The 23,584-nt window shown below is 45.3% G+C and overlaps 1 protein-coding gene and 1 long non-coding RNA gene across 3 annotated transcripts in view; both read right to left on the bottom strand.

Annotated features, from left to right (window-relative positions):
* Positions 1 to 13,718, bottom strand: part of RIT2 (Ras like without CAAX 2) — a 268,996-nt gene extending 255,278 nt beyond the window's left edge. For both annotated transcript variants that reach the window (XM_081881677.1, XM_081881676.1), the window contains exon 1: positions 13,470 to 13,718. In XM_081881677.1, the coding sequence (XP_081737803.1) occupies positions 13,470 to 13,716 (247 nt within the window). In that variant the 5' untranslated portion in view covers positions 13,717 to 13,718. The remainder of the gene's footprint in view (positions 1 to 13,469) is intronic.
* The window catches only part of LOC309352913, a 911,067-nt gene that overhangs the window by 679,470 nt on the left and 208,013 nt on the right, over positions 1 to 23,584 (bottom strand). The window lies entirely within an intron of this gene.

Here is a 23,584-nt window from a genome sequence, read left to right as displayed (position 1 = left end):
GTGGTCTGTTTGCATGATGCCCTGTGCCCCTTCTAATTCTTGTAGTCTTGTACCCAGGAAGGGTTAGAACCTGATAGAAGATCCCATTGCCAACTGGGCAACTGCAAGTTAATGCCCATAGCTTGCCACTTAAGCACCCCAATCAGCAACTCTTTGTCTAGGGCAATGGTTGTGAATCACCACCTCTCCTGGCTGGTACATCAAAGGTAGTTGTGGGTAGTGATGTGAGGTGAGAATATTCTCCGAAAAATATTCTTGAGAATGAGAACATTATTGAGAATTTAACATCACTAGTTGTGAGTGAGCTGAACTGAGATCAGACTATAGGCCGAGGGCTTATTTAAAATTCTGTGTCCAAATTCCTTTTTCATTTTGTTTTGTTTCCTCCGCCAGAACTTTCCTCGTGAAAACTCACTCTCTAAAGCTGAATAAGAGCAAACAGCAATTTGTGGAAAACCTGGATTGTTGTTTGTTGCACTTCAGCTTCAAAGAGTGGGTTTTTGTGGGGAAAGCTCTGGAACAACAACAAGGGCACTCAGACACAGAATTTTAAAGTGTGGACCTGTGCTTGCAAAGAGCAGAGGGAAGGTGAGTGTGGATAAGCTCTGAAACGCTAGGCCACAGAGCATGGCTTGGTTTCTGCTGCAATCCTTGGCTGTGAGTATGATAGAAGCAAGACCTTTTCAGGTGTTACTGTCGTGAGACCCTCCATCTTAGGCTCAGGTTGCATATATGTGTAAATAAACCATAGATCCTAAAGATACCACAGTCTCTGCTGTCCCTCATTTCAAGGGAACCCTGTAGCTTCACACCACTTGGAGATTGGGGTGGTTTGTTATAATGTATTGATGGTGCATTATTTGGACACCTCGATAAGGTGCAAGAATGGGAGGAGAAGGAGGAGGGGGAAAAGGAGAAGGAGAAGGAGAAGGAGAAGGAGGAGGAGGAGGAGGAGGAGGAGGAGGAGGAGGAGGAGGAGGAGAAGAAGTTTTTTTCTTTTTTAAAAAAACTGAGTTAATAAATTTCATTTTAGGGTCTTTTTAAAATGTAAATTTTTGTCAACTGTTCTAGTGTGTGTTTTTGTTTTGCCAGCACTCTTAATGAACAACAGCTCCCAGAATTCATTGGGAGGAGCCTTGACTATTTAAAGTAGGCTTCCTCAACCTTGGCCCTCCAGATGTTTTTGGCCTACAACTCCCATGATCACTAGCTAGCAGGACCAGCGGTCGAGAATGATGGGAATTGTAGTCTCAAAACATCTGGAGGGCCGAGGTTGAGGAAGCCTGATTTAAAGTGATATCACTGTGTTTTAAATGTGGCCTTAGAATAGAACAAATCACAGTGGAAGTTGCCCGATCCACCCTTCCCCTGGGCAACATAAGAATGTTTGAAATGCTGAGAGCCATGCTCATTTTCTCCAGCTCACTTCAAACGTGCTGCAAGTTTCTACAAAGCTGCTCCCCAGGGAGATGGTTCCATGGGCCAATCAATCTTTCCACGAGCAAATGTTTGCTGATAAATGCCCTCCCTCAAAAAGCACATCAAGCGAGCGCCCCATAGCCAAATTAAATATTCAACCCAAATGTCCCTTGGTTTTAATTCAATCATTTCATCCCATTATCCCCACTGGTTGCAGCCCCTCCTCTCTCACTTTGGAGCCTCCCTTGTTAATGCCCATGCTCCCTTAAAGCCTTACAAATTGCAAGGGCTGTCGAGACCCCTAGCCTAATTCCCCATCACATTAACACAAACTGAAAGAATGCTGTTAGTTAATACCAAAGAATCCGGGGTCTATTGTTTGTCGAAGCTGCGCATGTACAGCCCCTTTAATCCCATCCTCATAAATCAGAAACTCTGGGCCTTTAATAATATTTTGTTGCTCTCCTCTGACCCTCGTCCAATTTGTCACCATCTCTGCGCCTCCCCCCCCCCCGGCAAACCCCCAGTTCTGAAGGGAGAAACCTTCATGCCACATTCTCTCAACAACCCGTTGGTATTTGACTTACACAAGGGAACCCATTAAATGTACACATGGGAAACATAATTGAATCCCAGTCGCCTCTGGCAGGCGAATCACAGGCGCTGAAGAAATAATGAAAGGCTTTATGTTTGTGTCGCCCCCGAGGCGGAAAGAATTCTGACCAGCAGTTCTGTCCAGATTTGTAAAAATAAATGTTAATGCAAAAATATGAATGCATTTTGAGCCTGACAGAATGATGATTAATGGCTTCAAGTTGAGCGAAGGCCTTTTCCTCCCAGGGATGGAAGCTGCTCTGCTTATTTGTTCACAGGATCGTACAATGTTTAAAAGGTTTTAAACCAGAGTTGGGGGAAGTATGGACCTCCGGGTGCTGTAGGACTTCATCTCCCATCATCCCTGACCACTGGGCATGCTGTCTGGGACTGACAGGAGTTTTATTATCTGTTTGGTTGGTTGGTTGGCTTTTTATAGTGTTGCCATATGTCCTGGAAATCCTGGACATGTCCTCTTTTGGAGACCAACAGGCCCATTGCAGGGGATTTTTACATTTTAGAGGAAATGTCTATGGGGGGGGGGGTTGTTTGTTTGTTTGTTTGTTTGATTATTGGCTTGGGCTCAGGCACATGCAGTCCAGGTGCGGGCAGCTCTGTAAGCCACAGCAACTGACAACCCAAGCCAGGAAAGAAGCACACAGGTGCTCTGCATGACGCAGCTGCTGCCAGCCTAAGCTGGGGAAAGAGGTGTGCAAGTGTGGTGGCAGTGGCGCCACATGCCCGTGCCTGCATGCCTCTCTGCCCGGCTCAGGCTATCCTCTTTTTTGCTCTTCAAGATATGGCAACCCTGCTTTATATAAAAATGTTTATGTGCCGCTATATCACAAAATGTATGAAAGTGAGAGCTGGACCATAAAGAAGGCTGATCACTGAAGAATTGGTGCTTTTGAATTATGGTGCTGGAGGAGACTCTTGAGAGTCCCATGGACTGCAAGAAGATCAAACCTCTCCATCCTTAAGGAAATCAGCCCTGAGTGCTCACTGGAAGGACAGATCCTGAAGCTGAGACTCCAAAACTTTCGCCACCTCATGAGAAGAGAAGACTCCCTGGAAAAGACCATGATGTTGGGAAATATTGAGGGTGCAAGGAGAAGGGGACGACAGAGGACGAGATGGTTGGGCAGTGTTCTTAAAGCTACCAACATGAGTTTGACCAAACTGCGGGAGGCAGTGGAAGACAGGAGTGCCTGGCGTGCTCTGGTCCATGGGGTCACGAAGAGTCAGAAATGACTAAACGACTACACAACAACAAGAATATCACAAAAGTATATCAAAGCAGTTTGCAACAGTAGAAATAAAATACAGCCATACAGTAAAAGCACAAAAAGTTTTTAAAAAGTTAAAACTGAGATCAGTAAACCACTGTGGAAAGATGTACTCTTAATTGCCTACATAGGCCTGGCAGAATAGGAAAGTTTCCAGCGGGTTCTTAAAAGTGCGCCCCCACTGAGTCTATTGGCAGGCTGTTCCACAGGATTGGAGCAATGGCACTAAAGTTTCAGTTTCTCATGGTTGTTGAATGAGCCTCACCATTTTGGGAAATGACCAGAGGCATTCCTGCAGATGGTCTCAGTGATCCAACACAGTCCAACAGCACATGGAGAGCCAAAGATTCCCCATGGCTGTTTTAAACAAATACAAGTAGGTGCAACAGGACATTCAGCATAATTCAGCCTAAAAACGAGACTCTTAAATTACTCCAACTTGCAAGAGGGTGGTGACCAGACAGGAAGTGAGAAGCCAAAATCCATTAGGAATTTATTTCTTTAAAGACACCAGCAGAAGGCCAATGAACACATCACAGTTTGTGAAAGATTGGAGCATAATGAAATCAAAGGGGGGAAATCAACAGCACATTATACATTAATAAATCTCGGGAAAGGAAGAAATCAGAAATGGTATATGCAAATAAAGATTGCTTGGAAAAACAAAATAGAATATGAATATGCAGCTTAACTTTTAAACTGAACAGTATTCAGAAGAATGATGTGCAAGATTCAAATCAGGTACAATTCAGCCATTGCTGAATCCTGCAGTATCTACCTAAACTCCTTGATCTCTCTAGTTAAAGCTCACTACATTATCCCGGCTGTCCCTACCCCATAGTCTTTTCGTTTGAGAGAAGAACATAGCTACCAATCCAGTGTGAAATCAGGAATCCTGTTGTCTTCAGTGCACATTACTACAGATTGATCTGGTGTCCCAGATACAGAATCCAGGAAAATCCAATCAGAAAATCAGTCCAGTTAAACTTATAGGGTGGAAAGCTTTCATATGAAATAGTGAAGTCTTAACCAGGAATAAAATAATCAGAGCTGAGCACAGAAAAACATTCCCAATGACACTGGTTCTGAAAGACCTGCACTGGTTGCCAGTGAGCTACTGAACCCAATTCAAGGAGTTAGTACTAGCATATGAACTCCCAAACTCTTGGCTTGGGACCCAAGTACAGTGGTACCTCGGGTTAAGAACTTAATTCGTTCTGGAGGTCTGTTCTTAACCTGAAACCATTCTTAACCTGAGGTACCACTTTAGCTAATGAGGCTTCCCGCTGCCGTGGTGCCACAGCGGCGTGATTTCTGTTCTCATCCTGAAGCAAAGTTCTTAACCTGAGGTACTACTTCCGGGTTAGCGGAGTCTGTAACCTTAAGTGTCAGTAACCTGAGGCATTGGTAACCTGAAGCGTCTTGTCAGGGAACTGCCATCGGAGCCAGAGGGAGAGGGAGGGGTCCAGAGGGATTCCGGAGAGCGTCCCGGGAGGGAGAGAAGAAGCCCATCTTCTGGGGAAGAGAATCAGCGTAGCACCAGTGGAGAAGGGGGGCAGATGGGGGAATCGGCGAGGTGGCTCCATGACTCCTGGCCGGAGACCAGTGGGGAGAGCACGGGTCCTCCGTTGCCCACACCCTCCCTGCACAGAAGGCTTCCGTGCAGGGAGAGTAGGCAGAGACTAGGCGTCAAAGAGCTTCTTCGCTGGAAGAAGTTCAAGAAACGCCCACTGATGGATTCTGCCAGCGACTGAGACAGCCAAGGGTGAGTGGCTGTCTGGACAGAAAGGGTTCACTCAGGCAACCCAGCCAGGTGTGGCGCCGGTTTACACGCGAGCAACCCCTAGAACCATTACATGTCTGTAACCCGAGGTACCTAAAAGAACATCTCTCAAAGTATCAGGCATCTGAAACTCTATGATCAGCAGGTGAGACTTTCTTGATAGTGGTTCAAGGGGAGCCTCGTTGTTGGCATTGACCCTCAACAGGGTCTTTTCAGCGGTGGCTCCCAGTTTGTGGACTGCCCTTCCTGGTGAAGTGTGCCTGTCTTCATCATTATTGTCTTTCAGGAGCAACTTGAATACAGTCCTGTGTACCCAGGCATGTGACGGCTGAAGAACACTGTTCCGAGCAATCCTGAGATTACCGAATACTTGTTTTTAACCACAACTATTTTTAGGGTGTTTAAACTGTTTATAAAATGCTTTTTGAGCTTCTATTCTTCTGCTGACCTGGGATCTTCAGGAGGAAAGGCAGGATATAAATCCAAATAACGACAACAGCACAATCCACAAAAGCAAAACCGCTTGAGGATGGTGCAAGGCTAAGGAGGAGGAGTAGCCTATGGAGAAGGACATTGAGAGGGAGGGAGAGTCTTGAGGACCTGATAGAGATTCTGAAGGGCCACATTTGGCTTCCAGCCTGAAGGTCCACCCAGCCCTGCTCCATCCCGTTCACCATAACACTGTTGTTAGGACAGCATCAATTTCACTGACTGCATTGCAGGGGGGTGGACTAGATTAGGCTTACCAGACATCCCCCTTTCCTGGGGGAAGTCCCCGGATTTGCGAATAAGTCCCTGGACAAATTCCATCCCTGGAATGTCCCCGGATTTCATCCAATGTCCCTGGGAAATGCAGCCGCGGCAGTCTCAGCAGCCCAGAGCAGTTGGCTCTGGCTGGCTTCAGGAGCTGCTCGGAGGTCCCCATATGATGGTGGTGCAGGGGCTCTAAGATGCAGCTTCTGGGCTGCCTCCACCTTCCCTGACCCCAGCAGCTAATCTGTGAAGGGAGGCTTCATGCTGCCTATTGGAGCAGCCTCCCAACTCTTACTTGCGTGTAAGCAGGAGCGGGGCAGGGATCTCTTAGTTGTGAAGGGAGGCTTATCGCAGCCTATCAGAGCTTGTGTGCAAGCAGGAGGGGGCAGGGATCTCTCAGTTAGGCAACGGGAAGCCTCCCTTCCCAGCTGAGGGATCCCTACTATTGATGCAGCCAATGCAGTTCCGGGCTGCATCAATAGGAGTATAGCATCTAGATCAAGGGAAGTAATAGTGCCACTGTATTCTGCTCTGGTCAGACCTCACCTGGAGTACTGTGACCAGTTCTGGGCACCACAGTTCAAGAAGGACACTGACAAACTGGAACGTGTCCAGAGGAGGGCAACCAAAATGGTCAAAGGCCTGGAAACGATGCCTTATGAGGAACGGCTAAGGGAGCTGGGCATGTTTAGCCTGGAGAAGAGGAGGTTAAGGGGTGATATGATAGCCATGTTCAAATATATAAAAGGATGTCACATAGAGGAGGGAGAAAGGTTGTTTTCTGCTGCTCCAGAGAAGCGGACACGGAGCAATGGTTCCAAACTACAGTGGTACCTCGCAAGACGAATGCCTCGCAAGACGAAAAACGCGCAAGACGAAAGAGTTTTCAATTTTTTGAGTCGTTCCGCAAAACAAATTTCCCTATGGGCTTGCTTCGCAAGACAAAACATCTTGCAAGTTCTTGCGAGTTTGTTTCCTTTTTCTTAAAGCCGCTAAGCCGTTAATAGCCGCTAAGCCGCTAAGCTGCTGAGCCGTTAATAGCCGCTAAGCCGCTAATAGCCGCTAAGCTGCTAATAGCTGTGCTTCGCAAGACGAAAAAACTGCAAGACGAAGAGACTCGCGAAACAGATTAATTTCGTCTTGCGAGGCACCACTGTACAAGAAAGAAGATTCCACCTAAACATTAGGAAGAACTTCCTGACAGTGAGAGCTGTTCGACAGTGGAATTTGCTGCCAAGGAGTGTGGTGGAGTCTCCTTCTTTGGAGGTCTTTAAGCAGAGGCTTGACAACCATATGTCAGGAGTGCTCTGATGGTGTTTCCTGCTTGGTAGGGGGTTGGACTTGATGGCCCTTGTGGTCTCTTCCAACTCTATGATTCTATGATTCTACCCCCTCCTGCTTGCATGCAAGTAGGAATGGGATTGGGGCTGCTCCGATGGGAAGGGAGGCATCGCGCTGCCTGAGCCTCACCACCGCCACTGCTCTCGGCCCTCCTTCTCTGCCTTCCATGCCTGAACCACCGTGCACCACTTCCCCACCACCACTGAAGAACGAACAACTCAGGGGCTGCTCATGAACCCAGGCTCATGGAGGAAGGAGACAGAAGTCTCAGAGGAAGGGGAAACACGGCGTTTGAGGTCAAGGCGGCGGCTGGTACCCCTCTGCCACCACCATCGCTGCAGCATCAACATCCCGAACGTGTAGTATTTATTTATTTAGTCCCTGGATTCAGTGAAAAACATCTGGTAACCTGAGATTAGATGGTCCTTCCAACTCTGCAATAGTTTGATCCCACACTGAGGCATTGGGGAGCTGCCAGTCATCTTTGTCATTAAGCTAAAACCAGATGGTTCTTTCCAGGGCCTATGAGGCTTTGCCCACCTCTTCATATAGTATTGCACCCTGCACATTCCATCCCACTGAGAGTCATCTAGTAATTCCAGTTAACTCAGGAGCGCAATGTCATTTCACTCTGGCTTGTTTAGAGCTCCTTCCTTTTAGAATGCTTAACCCGATGCTTTGTGCAGCCCTCATGGCTAATTACTGCAAACACCGAGCGGAGTGCATTGTAATTAATTATAGTTATTAGCGTAATTAGCATAACAAATTTAAAGACTGGGATGCAGGGTCCTTTAAATATATTTTGTGTATCGCTTGTTTTGCGCCTAAATAAGAGGGTAGTAAAAGGAAGCTGTTTGGGCTTTGCACAGACGGGCTGTTTTGGAAATGGGGCAGCTGGCTCCCTGGCAGATGTGTGAGTTTTTCCTCTTGGGCCAAAGCACTCTCTGCTTTGCATGTCTTCCCTTTGTCTGGTGGAATCATAATGTTGGAAGGGGCTGGTGGGAGATCCACACACCACAAGACACAGCACCTGTTAAGTTGTGGGTGAACATATCAGACGACACAGCGATTCTTCAAACAGCTCTTGTTTATTCACAGGCCAGAACAGAACTGAACTGAAGGGTTCAGCCAGCCTGCCTATATAGAGCTCCACTACAACACAACTGTAACCATTTTCTGTAACTATCCAATCACTGAACGTCACTTTCAATCCCCAATTTGCATATGTGGACCCGAGTGAAAACTATCTACAGTATCCCCCTGATGGCCCAGGGTGAGAACTTCAGTACTGATCAGGGCCAGACATTCGGGTCACCATGTGCCACAACAATCTGAGTGCAGTTTCTGTGTGATAAGCATCATCATCATCATCATCATCATCATCATTTATTATTTATACCCCGCCCATTTGGCTGGGCTTCCCCAGCCACTCTGGGCGGCTTCCAACAAAGATTAAAAATACATTAAAATGTCACACATTAAAAACTTCCCTGAACAGGGCTGCCTTCTGATGTCTTCTAAAATGTTAGGTAGTTGTTTATCTCTTTGACATCTGATAGGAGGGTGTTCCACAGGGCGGGCACCACTACTGAGAAGGCCCTCTGCCTGGTTCCCTGTAGCTTTGCTTCTCGCAGTGAGGGAACCGCCAGAAGGCCCTTGGCGCTGGACCTCAGCATCCTGGCAGAATGATGGGGGTGGAGACTCTCCTTCAGGTATACAGGTAACATATATTTTTAGGACCCACCTTATTTCTGTGACCGGGGGTTGTTTTAAACTGTATACCCAAATGAGTGGACACTGAGGTTCACCTCCAAGGGTCATGTGGAGGTTCCCTCACTGCACAAAGTGAAGTTACAGGGAACCAGGCAGAGGGTCTTCTCAGTGGAGGCGCCCTCCCTGTGGAACGCCCTCCCATCAGATGTAAAGGAGATAAAGACATAAAGACAAAAGACAACTTTTGAAAGACATCTGAATGCAACCCTGTATCAGGAAGTTTTTAATGTTTGATGTTTTATTATGTTTCTGTATGTGCTGGAAGCTACCCAGAGTGGTTGTTGAAGCCCAGACAGATGGGTGGGGTATAAATTAATAATAATAATAATAATAATAATAATAATAATAATAATAATAATATGATGTTATGTTTTAATTGGGACCTTGGGTTGAAGGACAGATAATTAATTAACAACAACAACAATAAGTTAAATTACTCTTATATGACCCGCAAATAATCTTGGGAACTGTAGCTTGTTAAGGGTGCTGGCAATTGTAGCTCTTTGAGGGACTCTCCTAACAGCTCTCAGTACATTTAACAAACTACATCTTTCAGGATTTGTTGAGGGAAGCCATGATTATTAAAGTCGTATCCGAGGGCTTTTCATATGTGGCCTTTTGTAAACATTGTTTGGGTGGAAAATTGGCGTGACAAAATTTAGAGAAGTGAGAATTTCGAAGGAGAGCTCTGATTCATTTTGCATATTGTTTCCATGAAGTGCAAATTTAATAGACTTGGCTTTAAATGTGTATTGGCTTGAATTCTTCCCCCATCACCTAGCCAGCAATCCTTTTAGGATTGCACTTCAGGAAAACTTCAAGAACAGTCCTACGTAGTGCAAACCTAGCAGACGGAAAGCCTCTTTGAGCACATTGCTTAGAATGGGCCCTGTGTTTCTGCAAGCACTTGGAAGTGATGCTATCTTTCTCAGATTGAGCAGAGTGCCTGGGCCAATGGCAGCTCTTTTGTCACCTCATCCCACCCATGTCCTTCCTTGTGTCAACCCTCCACCTCCCTGTGGAGATTCCTAGAGATAAGGACCAAAGAAGATCCCTGCTGGATTAGGACCAAAAGGGTTTTGCCCACCTTATTGCCTGGCGAGTTCCCGCCTCCCACCAGTAGAAATAAAGACACGTGACACCATTATTTATTTAATGCTCTAAAATTTGCCACAACTTTATTGGTTACAGGTATTGGTCCTATCCGACTATGCGGCTTCAGGCTGTTTGCTTGAAGACCAGGAAGGGTTAAGGCGAGCAGGGGGAGCCCTGCTGACGCACATCAACTAGGAACTCCCCCGGGGTCACCGCTCGGGGGCGTGCTTTAGGCCTGGACCTCCACAGGCTTTGGACGAGGCCACGCCCCCTGGAATCCTTTACCAGACTACCCTTCAATATCTGGGGGAGGTGATGGCGCTCCCCCCCAACACATCTACATAACAATACCCCTACCAATGCCTAACCACCAAAACCAAAGGAGTTGTGACGATTTGCTACGAGGTAGTCAAAAAACCCAATGGCCAGTGCCAATCTGCCAAGAGGAAAAAATTCCTTCCAGCCCCCTGGATGGTGACCAACCGAGGTCCATAGCAAGTTCAGGAGGGGAACCTTAAAGGGCGGGCAGGTGGGAAACCTCAGCAGCTGAGTGGCCAAAAGAGGGAGATCCCAGGGCCACACTTGCCTTAAGTGAGGCAAGCCACAACCCCCCGAGCCAGCTGATTGGCTGGCTCAGGGGATGACACGGCCCCGAGGATTCCCCTGATCGCGCGGGGGCTGGATCGCGTGGGGGCGTGAAGCCCGCAACACCACCTCCTCCCAAGGTTGGAAGTGGCTTTTCCTGCAGAGGAAAGACAGATTCTTCTGGAAAGCCCTGAAACAGGTTTTGAAAATTTGTACCTTTCCCTGCACTGCAGTCCTTCAGCAACTGCAGCTTTCCCCTTGACCATCATGACCAATAGTCATAGAATCATAGAATTATAGAGTTGAAAGGGATTCCAAGGGTCACCTAATCCAATCTCATAAAATTCAGGAATCATAACTAGACATTGAAACACAGTGCCATACCATGAAGTTAGCTTATCCCTCTTAAGCCAACTAAACTAGTAGCTCTTACCGTACCCATGTGAATTCTAGCAAAATGTGAAACTTATATTGAGTCAAACCATGGGTCCAGCTACCTCAGAATTGTCTATACTGATTTTCATTGGTTCTCCAGAATTTTAGGCAAGGGGCTGTCCCAGTCCTACCTGAAGGTGCTGGGAACTGAACCCTGAGACCTTCTGCATGCAAACTGTAGATGTTCTGTCACATCCTTCCACCATCCTCTGTTCATTTACCACCCACTGTATCTTCTGTTGTCAAAATCTGCTGCTGACCAGTTTCACTGAGTGACTCCCCCCATGAAATGAAATCTTCTACATTTCTAGGAAGTAAGCCTCATTGTGTCCTGATGAAAATGTGTACAGTGGTACCTCAGGTTACATACACTTCAGGTTACATACGCTTCAGGTTACAGACTCCACTAACCCAGAAATAGTGCTTCAGGTTAAGAACTTTGCTTCAGGATGAGAACAGAAATCGTGCTCTGCTGGTGCAGTGGCAGCAGGAGGCCCCATTAGCTATAGTTGTGCTTCAGGTTAAGAACAGTTTCAGGTTAAGAATGGACCTCCGGAACGAATTAAGTACTTAACCCGAGGTACCACTGTATAGGATTTCAGCCTTGCTGTTAAAAAAAGGAGAGAACATTTTCTCTATCCACTTTAGAATGTGCATATATATATGTTATACAGTCAGATAACAGAGAAGGTCGCGAGGTACATCGAGAGAGCTGTGAAATTGAGGGCCACCATCTGAGTGACAGACTTGTTCATCTGACGGACCTCCTTTTGCCTGCTCTTTTCTTCTTTTTATTCTTCTTTTTATTTTTAATTCTTGTATAGCTGTGGCCTGTTGGCTTTGCTAATAAAGTTTTGATCTGATCTCTGATCTCTATATGTTATACTTTTTAAATATCTGCCACATTCCCTCTTAAGTTACCGTCTACCCTCCTAAACAAAAAATATCTGGACATTTTCACCTTCCCTCAAAGGGCAGATGTTCTGTTCTGTTGGATATTTCACCTGAGCAGCACCCTCCAAATTCACTTTTTATTTTTTATTTTAGACTAAGTTCAGCGGCAACTTAGAGGCATGTGACAAACTTTCCCCAACATCACAATTAATGTTCCTACAGATGCCTGGGCTGCATAGGACCCTCTAAATCCCTTCCACGTGTAAAATGTACAGGTTGCAAAGTCCAGATGTTCTCTAATGTTGTGTCAGACATAAGGGCATCAAGGTGTGGGAGAGAAAATCCCCTCCCCATCTGCTTGCTCAGTTCCCCTTTATGGATTGCTCCACACCCTGAAACTCTGAGAGATTCTAGCAGGTCAATAAAATGTTGCTGCTTTTCACACCTTGTGTTGTTAAGGTGGGTTGTTTTTTTTTTAACAAAAGGAAAGCACAGTTCATATACAAAATATGTACAGCTTGATTCAGCTGTTTGTTCAGTCTAGTAGTCCTGAGCCTTAATAGAGTGTACGGGGTTTAGCAGATGTAATTATAGGCATGTTTCAGAGGCAGGTACATCATCCCAGAAAGCAGTGCCAAGACAGACTCTGCGTGCTCAGCAAAGTAGCTTTAAGATTAGAGGATGTTAAGTGTCAGCAAAGATAAATCAAAAGGTTACAATCTCTGGCAAAAGACAAACACCAGACCTAAGTAACAGCTCATTCGGAGGATACCGCAGCCACTGAACAACAGCGTATCTCTCTCTCCCTCTCTCTCCAGGGCATTATAATATGTCCGATACCAACAAACTTCTTGTCCAGAGGGAGAAGGAGAATATCAGAGTTACATCCTAATAACTTTGCAGGCAAGAGGTGACTGTATTATGAGCCAAGGTCTAATGGCAAGCCGTAAAGAAGTCAAAAGGAAAAGTTGGGGAAAGTTAGCCGCAAGCATCCCATTCACTTTGTCACTGCTGAGCTGGCTTTTTCATCGGCTGTGGGTGGGCTCCCTTGAGCAACTCAAGGAATGGAAAGTTGAAGGGGGAAATATATAGGCCAATTCCTACTATCCCATTATAGCATGTAGCATCTGAAACTCGGGAGACACCAGGTTTCAGGTCCATCAGGCCCACATTCAAAACATCCAAAGGGCTATCGCATCCATTGGACTCAATATGAGTTGTGCATTTGTGGTTTGACACAGCTCCTATTCCCCTCTCTCTTTCCACAATCAGTACAAGACTTTGACAATAGTAAATTCTTGGCAAACCAGCCCTTGGCTCAATGAATAAAGTCATTCAAAATATTATTATTATTATTATTATTAACACCAACAGAAACCGACTTGCTAATCCAAATTATGGATCGACGGAGAGCAGGATTTATTAAATGTGCCCTCCCCCTATCCATACATCTCAAACACTGCCCTACAACACATACCCTAGCCCACCCAAAAGCAACAGCAGAAACTTACCACTCTTCCCTACTCCACCTGATCCCAGCATCACCACCTTGTACTCCCTGGAGTCTCCTGGAGAACTGCTGGAGGAATTGGGAATTTCACGTTCAGTCTCCATCTTCTTCTGGGGAGGGGGGCGCACACAGAAGTGGCAGATGCTCTCTTTCAAACAACTATGCAAGCAACTGGGGAGGGGAAGAGAGTGAGAGAGACACGAGAGGTACAGTTTAGCAGTCTCTCTCGCTGGCTGCGGTGCCTGCATTAGCTGCAAAAGGTCTCATAGCAACCAGTTTAAGAGCTTCCAATAAAAATCCAGCTCGTCACCCCCCCCCCTTTCTCACATACTTCCCTCCCTTCTGTGTATCGCTTTTCTTTCACTGTCCTCTTCCCGGACATGCAAAGCTGCCTATTGCTCACCAACCAAGCACCTTTATAGGGCTTGTCTTGGTTATCCGTTCTGCTGTAAGGACAAGCTTCCTTCAGCAACGCTGAGATCGTATTTGTTTTCACAACCGAAGGGTTGCTCCAAGCCTGAAGCAAGGTGACAGCTCAGCAAAGAAGTCCCTAGATAATCAGGGACGACCCTGGATTTAACACTCTTACATATCAGAAGGCAAGGCTGCATAAATAGAAGGATAGTTCCTATTTATACCAGGGGGTGTAAATAAGCAGGGAGCAGAATTCAGAGCAGTGCAAGGAACTAATCCACACACCAGTGTATTCTCATAGAAGCATAGAATTGTAGAGTTGGAAGGTCATCTAGTCCAAACCCCAGGAAAAAAAAAGTAAAGGAGCACTGGACGGTTAAGTCCAGTCAAAGGCAACTATGGGGTGTGACACTCATTTCAGGCTCTTTTCAGGCTGAGGGAACTGTTTGTCCACAGACAGCTTTCCGGGTCATGTGGCCAGCATGACTAAACCGCTACTGGCGTACAGAGGACCGTGACGAGTACCACAGAAACGTTGTTTACCTTCCCACTGCAGCGGTACCTATTTATCTATTTGTACTGGTATCCTTTGGAACTGGCTAGGTTGGCAGAAGCTGGGACAGAGCAACAGAAACTCACCCCATCATGGGGATTCAAACCGCCAACCTTCCAATGAGCAAGCCCTAGAAGCTCAGTGGTTTAGCCCACAGCGCCACCCGTGTCCAACCCTCAGTACTGCAGGAATTACATGGTTGTGTGAATCAGTACCTCAGATTGCTTTCTATAATATGAGAATCTAAGCAAAACGGGTATCTAAGGAATTGAGCTTACTAATGCCAACCCTACAGAAAGTGCAAGATTCTGGTATCTTTGTCACAAAACTTTCGTCGAGTGATCTGGAGTAAAAGGTTAACTCCATGCAGGGCCAGACACAGAAGGAGTTTCACAAGATCAGCTTGTGGTGCCATGTCCCTCTTACCCAATAATGTCTCCTTGCCATCCTCTGACCTCAGATGACTCCACTGCAGATCCTTCAGTAAAGCCAAATCTGTCCAGCTCCACTGGTAAGGAGAGTGGAGATGAAATATACTCAGAGTCGCAAAGTGATTTCATGCTCTTTATTCAGCTCATAGTGGTGAGGAGGAATGAATGAAAGTCCCCTCAAAGTATCTGCTTTATATACATTATTTACACAATGGGCTGCACATGATTGGCTAATTCTGGAATTCTACTGTAAGCCAATCAGGTTGTGGATTCACTTCTATCTGGAGCATGATTGGGTGGTTCCTGCCAGCCAATCATATTGCTGCATTGTTCTAGGACCAATCAGACTGCTGCATTCTGAATCCTATTGTTCTAGGACCAATCAGACTGCTGCCTTTTGGATCCTATTGTTCAGTACATAACAGGAGATGTATTCACTTGAGTTCACATTTATGGGTGAACCTGCCAAGTATGTGCTTCCTGAGACAATACACAAGTGGAAACACAGCCATCCTTTTAAATTTGCATTTTAAACCAATCCAGGTTGGTAGCCGTCACTGCCTTCTGCGGGAGCAAGCTCCACATTTTAACTATGCACTGAGAGTTCCACAATCAGGGGACTACAAGGAGGACTCTGCATGTACAGTAAAAACAGGGGTTGAGTAAGTGTTTCCAAGGACCATGGTTGAATGAGAGATGGAGGGGTGAGCAGTGTTAGGATTCCTGCTCCGTGTTTGCAGTCATGGGATTGCTGTCTATCACATGACACTGTATGTTTTCATTCCACAGTGTGGGAAGTGATGGAGACAGGATGTTTTGTACTACTGTGTTCCGTGAAGTAGGACTATTGTCCTTTGTTCTGTCTCTCTTTGCTGTCTGATGAGAAAGAGGAAGGAGCTGAGTCAGAATGCTCTGAGTGTATTATATGTAAATAAAAGTAGATTAGCCAACATGCTGAGCTACTGAGGTCTGTTACACAAACTGTGAATCCTCTGCGGATCCCTAAGCATGCTGATGCTTCTTGGTATCAGTCGCTGTGATGTTCGGGCTGAAGAAAGCTCTTGAAGCACCCGAACGATTGACCAGGAGGGAGAGAACATGCCAGTCGGACATGTGTCTCTACCAGGGTCCTACACGAGAGTAGGACGCTCCTAACAGTGGCAGAAAATGGTCATCGGTCATGACATTATGTTTGCTGACTGGGAACAGTTATGGACCACTGCTGTTAAGTTTACGGCATGTAATGCCTTAAAAGAAAATATAATGAAAATGATCTACAGGTGGTACATGACCCCAGTCAAGCTTGCAAAAATTTATCATTTGCCCAATAATAAATGTTGGAAATGTAATGAGAATGAAGGTACCTTTTATCACCTATGGTGGACCTGCCCGAGGGTGAAAGCATTCTGGGAAATGATCTATAATGAAATTAAGAAAGTCCTTAAATGGACATTTACTAAGAAACCAGAGGCTTTTCTCCTGGGCATGGTTGGCCAATTGGTGCCAAAGAAGGATAGGACTTTCTTTATGTATGCTACTACTGCAGCAAGAATTCTTCTGGCAAAGTATTGGAAGATGCAAGAACTACCTACTCTTGAAGAATGGCAGACAAAGGTGATTGACTTCATGGGACTGGCAGAGATGACCGGCAGAATTCGTGACCAGGGGAAAGAGGCAGTGGAAGAAGACTGGAAGAAATTTAAAATATATCTTAAAAACTGTTGTAAAATTGAGGAGGGTTAAGATGTCAAGGGGTAAGAAGCAGAGAACTACAGCTGTAATTAACAAATTTATGGGAATTTAATGAAGGGAACTAAATGGATAAATTGACTAAAGGGTTGCTAAAAAATTTTAAAATAAGGATGCAGCGAAAGGGAGGTAAGGGGAAGTCGATTGAAAGAAGTTCCAAGAAAATAAGATTATGAATTTATTTATGTTTGATTTGTTTATGTTTGTTTGTATTTTGTGATGTGTTTGTTTTTTTAATTATGTGTTTTAAAAACTGAATAAAAATTATTATAAAAAAAAAAGAAAATGGTTGGGGAGAGGATGATACAGCTAAGATTATGTATTTTTTATGGTGTGTGTCATAATGGAAAGCTCTTGCAGTCTCTCTGGAATTCGTCCTGCAAGTGCTATTTTTTTCTAGAAAGAGAGGTGCTGGAACTCACCATGAACACCTCCCTTGTTCTCTTATAATGAAAATGGCACCCACCTGAGTTTCACAAAGTTCTAGCTGAGAAAAAGCCCTGCAGGCCATAATGCATTCATTAATGAATAACATCTAACCAATTTGGAGCTTGGTGTGAGTCTCCATATTGAACCCCCAAAGGGAATTTTCTTCCATGGGGATTGTTCATGCTCTGCACTATTAACATAAACAATAAAATCATATGAAACAGAAAAAGAAATTGCACTTACTTTATTGACCTCTAGACGTTCTCAGTTTACGTATCAGTTTTCCTGGGAGGGCTGATTCCTATATCCGTCCTCCAGTTAGATACCTCCCAATTTGGGCTACTGTGGCACTGGCCACAGTTAGCATACAGCAATGCCTTCTTTTGATGGTATGATGCAGGATAAATTCTGCCTATGGAGCAGGAGAGGGAACTAGATGCAAAGCTGCCATTTTTGGTGCAGCTACATATATAATACTGCATTGCCTTTGGCCCTCAGAGGAGTCATCTTGCAAACAAGAAGCATGTGGGATTAAAATAATGGGATCTTCATATAGCAGGCAGTCACTGTATACAGCACCATGAGACTGCATTGGAGATCGTTTTGTCTTTAGGAAATCTGCACACTTCCTCATCAATTAGCCTGCATAAGTATCCCTGCCACTTGTCTGGTGAACTTGGGAGTCTACAAAACTTCAGTCCCAAGCATTATGCAAATCGTAAGTGATTTTTGTGCCAGCAAGCGATGGCCTGAAAGACATGTGGATCATTTTAAAATACATGAATATGGATGAGGGCATACAAATGAAAGATCCTGTTAAGTGGCAAACACTGGGCGTTTCCCCACTCCTTAGCAATCATATTTGGTTAGAAATGCAAAAAGCAATTAAAAGAGACCATATCGGGGGGAAAGCTTGCAAATTCCTTCGTTTCAAGAGAAGAGAGGGAAAGTGCAATAGAGAGTGTGGTGCTGAGGCTAGAACTTTGACTGCGGAGCCCCAGGTTGGAATCTCCTCTGGCGAAGATGCTTTCTAGGCAGTGGCGTAGCGTGGGTTGTCAGCACCCGGGGCAAGGCAAGTAATTTGCGCCTCCTAACCCGTGGATTTGCGCCCCCTAACCCGTGGATTTGTGCCCCCAAACCCTAACCCCCAGATGTTGCGCCCGGTGCCGCTGCCCCCCCCTGCACCCCCCACGCTATGCCACTGTTTCTAGGTAAACTTGGTCCAGTCACTGTCTCTCGACCTAAACATTCTCACAAGGTTGTTGCAAGACAGGGGTGAGGAAATTCAGATCCAGATTCCAAATGTAGACCTCTAGACCCCTCTGTCTTGCCCTCTTTTCAGGTTATATGTCCTCTCTGCCTTGCACCCTCGAAATATACTCGGAGTCGAGTGTGAATTTCATGCTCTTTATTCAGCTCATAGTAGCAATGAATGAAGCTTTCCCCAAAACGTCTAGCTATACATACATTATTTACACAATGGGCCCCACGTGATTGGCTAATTCTGGGCTACTCCTGTAGGCCAATCAGGTTGCAGATTCTCTTCCTCCAGAAGCCTGATTGGCTGCTCCTGTAGGCCAATCAGGTTGCTGATTCACTTCATGCAGGAGTCTGATTGGCTGCTCCTGCAGGTCACTGATTCACTTCCACCTGGAGCTGGATTGGGTGGCTCCTGCGGACCAGTCAGACTGCTGCATTCTGGATCCTATTGTTCTAGGATTCAGCTCAGTACATAACAACCCTCCTTGAGTGTTTTGGCCTGGCTGGAATGTCTTCCTGAACTCAAGATAATGCCTGCCACTTGCATGGATGGAGGATAGAGAAGGTTATTTGTGTTTATCCCATGAAAATTGAGACATCCCATTTCATTATAATAATAATTTTATTATTTATACACCACCCATCTAACTGGCTTGCCCCAGCCACTCTGGGCGGCTTCCAACATATATAAAAACATAAAAACTATTAAAAAACTTACCTCTACAGGGCTGCCTTCAGATGTCTTCTAAAGGTTATATTGTTACTTATCTCCTTGGCTTGGGGAGGTCTCATAACTCCATACACACTCCAACATTTATCTGATGAAAACAGGGACGTCCTAAGGAAAAGTGGGACATTCCGGAATCAAATCAGAAACTCGGACAGCTTCTGTAGATCCAGGACTGTCCCTGGAAAACAGGCATAGCTGTCAACGTTTTCCTTTTTTTTAAGGATTCCTCACAAGAAAAGGGAAAAGTTGACAGCTATGAACAGGGGAACTTGGAGGGTCTGGTGTAGATGTGTATAATATGTGCATTTTTCTCTCTACCCACTTTTCCTTTGGTTCCACCCACTGCAGGCATGGGGCTCTTGGCCAGGTGCCCAGAAGGGACCTTGAACGTAAGAATTGATTTGCTGGATCAGTCCAAAGGCCCATCAAATCCAGCATCCAGTTCTTGCAGTAGGCAACCATATGCTAATGGAAAGCTTGCAAGCAGGACCTGATTGTAACAGTACTCTCCTTGTATGTGATTCTCAATAACTGGTATACACAGATGTGCCTTGCAAGCCCTCTGCCTTTCCCCTAATTGGTTTTATCTTTTTGTAGTGGGCTCATACAGATGGGAGGGGGTGGCACTGTGGGTTAAACCACAGAGACTAGGGCTTGCTGATCAGAAGGGTGATGGTTCGAATCCCCGTGATGGGGTGAGCTCCCGTTGCTCGGTCCCTGCTCCTGCCAACCTAGCAGTTCGAAAGCACATCAAAGTGCAAGTAGATAAATAGGCACCGCTCCGGCGGGAAGGTTATTGGCTCCCTCGGCCAATAAAGCGAGATGAGCGCCGCAACCCCAGAGTGGGTCATGACTGGACCTAATGGTCAGGGGTACCTTTACCTTTACCATACAGATGGGAATCATAGGGACATAGCAATCTGCCATCCACTGAACCAGACTATGGGTCTAGCTAGCTCAGTATCGCTGACACTGACTGACAGTGCCTCTCCCAGATTTCAGACAGTGCTCTTTCCATGCTTTACTTGGAAATGCTATAGATTGAACCTGAGATCTTCTACATGCAACACAGATGCTCAGCCACTGAGCATTAGCCCTTCCTCAACATCTATAGACATTCTGGTGTTCAGCCATGAGAAATGGACAATAGTAAGCAGGCCATGAAATTTCAGTGCACTAGCTGAACTTCCCCCACTGTGGTTTTAACTCTGTTCCTTTGCGATGATTCTGTTGCATCTGTTTCCAATAGCCTCGCAAGAGATGACAAGCTGATTAAAAATAAACAATATGATGGTTGACCTCACAGCAGAGAGCAATTACCCACTTCTTCACTGTTCAGCAATTTGTTCACAAGAAACCCTCACAAAAAATGTGGTATGCTCCACAGAGGAACTTACGGTCTTCAAATAAAAACATCTTGAAGGTCCCAGGCCACAGAGAGGTTAGGCTGGCCTCAACCAGAGCCAGGGCTTTTTTGGCTGTGGCTCCAACCTGGTGGAACGCTCTGTCACAAGAGACAAGGGCCCTGCAGGACTTGACATCTTTCCGCAGGGCCTGCAAGACAGAGCTGTTCCACCAGGCCTTTGGTCAGGGCGCAGCCTGACTCCCTCCTTTGGCAATCTTTACAAAACTTTAGTTTATGGTTGCCATCAATTTTGATTTTAATTAATTTTTATAATGTTTTTATAATGTTGCACTGTTTTAGTGTTGTTAGCCGCCCTGAGCCCGGCTTCGGCTGGGGAGGGCGGGATATAAATAATAATAATAATAATAATAATAATAATAATAATAATAATAATCCCCTTTGAGATTAAGGAATAATTTACTTCCTACTAAGGATGTAAGAAGGCATCATTTTTCTATTGCATGCAACCCTGCTTCTGTTTCACTGCAGTTTGTCTTCTGCTAGGGTTGCCATATAAACTGGGAAATTCCTGTGATATCCGGGGAGCAGAGTCTAATGTGATCATCCGGGGGGGGGGATTAATTTAAGATTAAATGTCCAGGATTTTGTATGTTCCCCGGCGGAAGCGGAAGCACTGTGGAGAGGTTGCTTCCTTGTTGCCTCCCATATGGTGATTTCCCATGCCCACTTGCCACCCTGACGCCCCCCAAAAACTCAGCAACTAGTTGGCCCAGAAATGGAAGCAAGAAGAAATACCGACAAAAGAAGAATGGCAGACAAAGTTAATGGACTACTCAGAATTGGACAAGATGACAGGAAGGATTCGAAACCTGCGGGACCAGAGATTCACAGAAGATTGGAATAAATATGCAAACTATCTGAAGAGCAATTGTAATCAACAAATTACGCTAGTAGGACTACAAGAAGTTTTGTAAGGAGGAATATGTGAAATATTGCAAAGACGATAAAGAAGAGAGACAATAGTTGAGATATTTAAAAGTAATAGTGAAGTAAGAAATGCAAATTAAGTGGGAAAAAATTAGAACATTTTCAGATGTGATTGATGGAAGTAAAAAAAAATTGTATAAGATATAAAAGTATGTTTTACAATGTTGAAATATGATATATTGAAATATATAAACTCAGCAACTATGTCTGGATTTTTACTTCTTGAAGTATGGCAATGCTATCTTTCACCCAATATATTTTCCTCACTGTCCACAGTGGCAAAATGACATAACTTGTATATTTAACATAATTAATCACTTCATGTAGTGCATAGTTAAATGATGGCGCTTGTTCCCACAGGAAGCAGTGATGGCCACCATCCTTGATGACTCATGGAGGAAGAAGAAGAAGAAGAAGAAGAAGAAGAAGAAGAAGAGGAGGAGGAGGAGGAGGAGGAGGAGGAGGAGTTTGGATTTGATGTCCCGCTTTATCACTACCCGAAGGAGTCTCAAAACAGCTAACATTCTCCTTTTCCTTCCTCCCCCACAACAAATGCTCTGTGAGGTGAGTGGGGCTGAGAGACTTCAGAGAAGTGTGACTGGCCCAAGGTCACCCAGCAGCTGCATGTGGAGGAGCGGGAACGCGAACCCGGTTCACAGATTATGAGTCTACCGCTCTTAACCACTACACCACACTGGCTCTACTGATGGCTACTGAGGTCTACTGATTGCTACTAGCCATGATGGCTCTTGCTCTGCCTCCACAGCCAGAGGGAAGATGCTTCTGAATATGAGTTGCTGGAAACCACAGGAGGGGATTGCCGCTCTTGCATTCCCTGCTTTCCAACAAACATTGGGTTGGCTGCTGTGAGAACAGGATGCTAGACTACAAGGGTCATTGGCCTGATCCAGCAGGCTGCTCTTACGTTTGTACGTAAATCACACTGCCATTGCATTATCCCACCCCATTCATTTCAATGAAAACCAAACACAATGCAAATGAGAAGGGAAACGTAATCAATTGCACATCAATCGTGGACTTAAAGCAACAGCAAATGCCGATCGTATTTGCTGGATTGATTTCTGTCGAGGACAGGATACAAATATGCAGCCATCAGTAATATCCACTCCCATGTCTGATGGAATTCTCTGACATCCCTAGCTGCTACCGAGTAGGAGAAATCATAGAATACTATTTTGTGGGGTTTACAAGAGACTTTTTAAAGCTGCTGACCAGAGGGTGAGAGCAGGTCAGATGGACCAACTCTCTAATAGTTTTAAATTTTATGGGGAATCACACCAAAGTGGATTCAGATGCACTGACTGACAGGTTGTGGGAGGCATGTGATGGGAAGCTAAAGGTATGCAGGGAAAAGGAATAAGTACCAGCTACAAAATGCTGAACAGCCATATGGAAAGCAGTGAGCTATGAGAGAGACTATAATATACTAATTAAGATCTAGACACCATAGTGCAATGAATCTTCAATAGGTGCATTATATGGATTTGCATATAAATGTGTGTACCAGGGGAAACATTTGTGTTTTGCTACATAAGCCTGATACAAAAACTCTGGAGGAGAAATAAATTCTGGGTTTTATTTTTTTTATCCATATGAAGAACCCTTCAAAAATGATACGCAGACAGACAAGATTTTCAAGCTGGCATTTCCTTCCCTTCGTTAATTTGGTTTCAACATTATATTGTACAGTATTTTATATGGGGCAGTGGCATTTGGGGCCCTGAGTGGCTTTAAAACTACTGAGTGCAGAGTCTTTTTTGCCTACTCACTTTCCCTTCTTTCTCAGTTGATTTTGATGGCCCAATCTCTCAGTTGGGTCTGTTTTCACCCAGTGATGCCATGTAGAAAGATCTGATTGACTACATTGTGATATTTTGATCCTTGGTTGGCTGAGATTGCCCTTGTGATGAAAACAGGAAAAAGGATCAGAGGCACCAGCAGCCATTGTAGCTCAGTGGTTAGAGCAGAGCCACATGCTTCCTTTGTGGCAGGTGGGCTTTCTGTTGGGGGGGGCGGAGCTGCTGCATTTGTACCCTGCTCACATCACCACCACCTCACATGCCTCCCTTTCACTCCTGTGTTAAGCAACAGCTCCTAAAGTGAGCACTATGCTATCACAGGGGCTACATAGCTGTCAGGGAACTGCCATTGGAGCCAGAGGCGGAGGGAAGGCTCC

The sequence above is a fragment of the Podarcis erhardii genome (genome assembly GCF_964252035.2).
Source record: "Podarcis erhardii genome assembly, chromosome: 11".
Taxonomy (NCBI): domain Eukaryota; kingdom Metazoa; phylum Chordata; class Lepidosauria; order Squamata; family Lacertidae; genus Podarcis; species Podarcis erhardii.
This window is presented reverse-complemented; position numbering and strand designations above follow the sequence as displayed.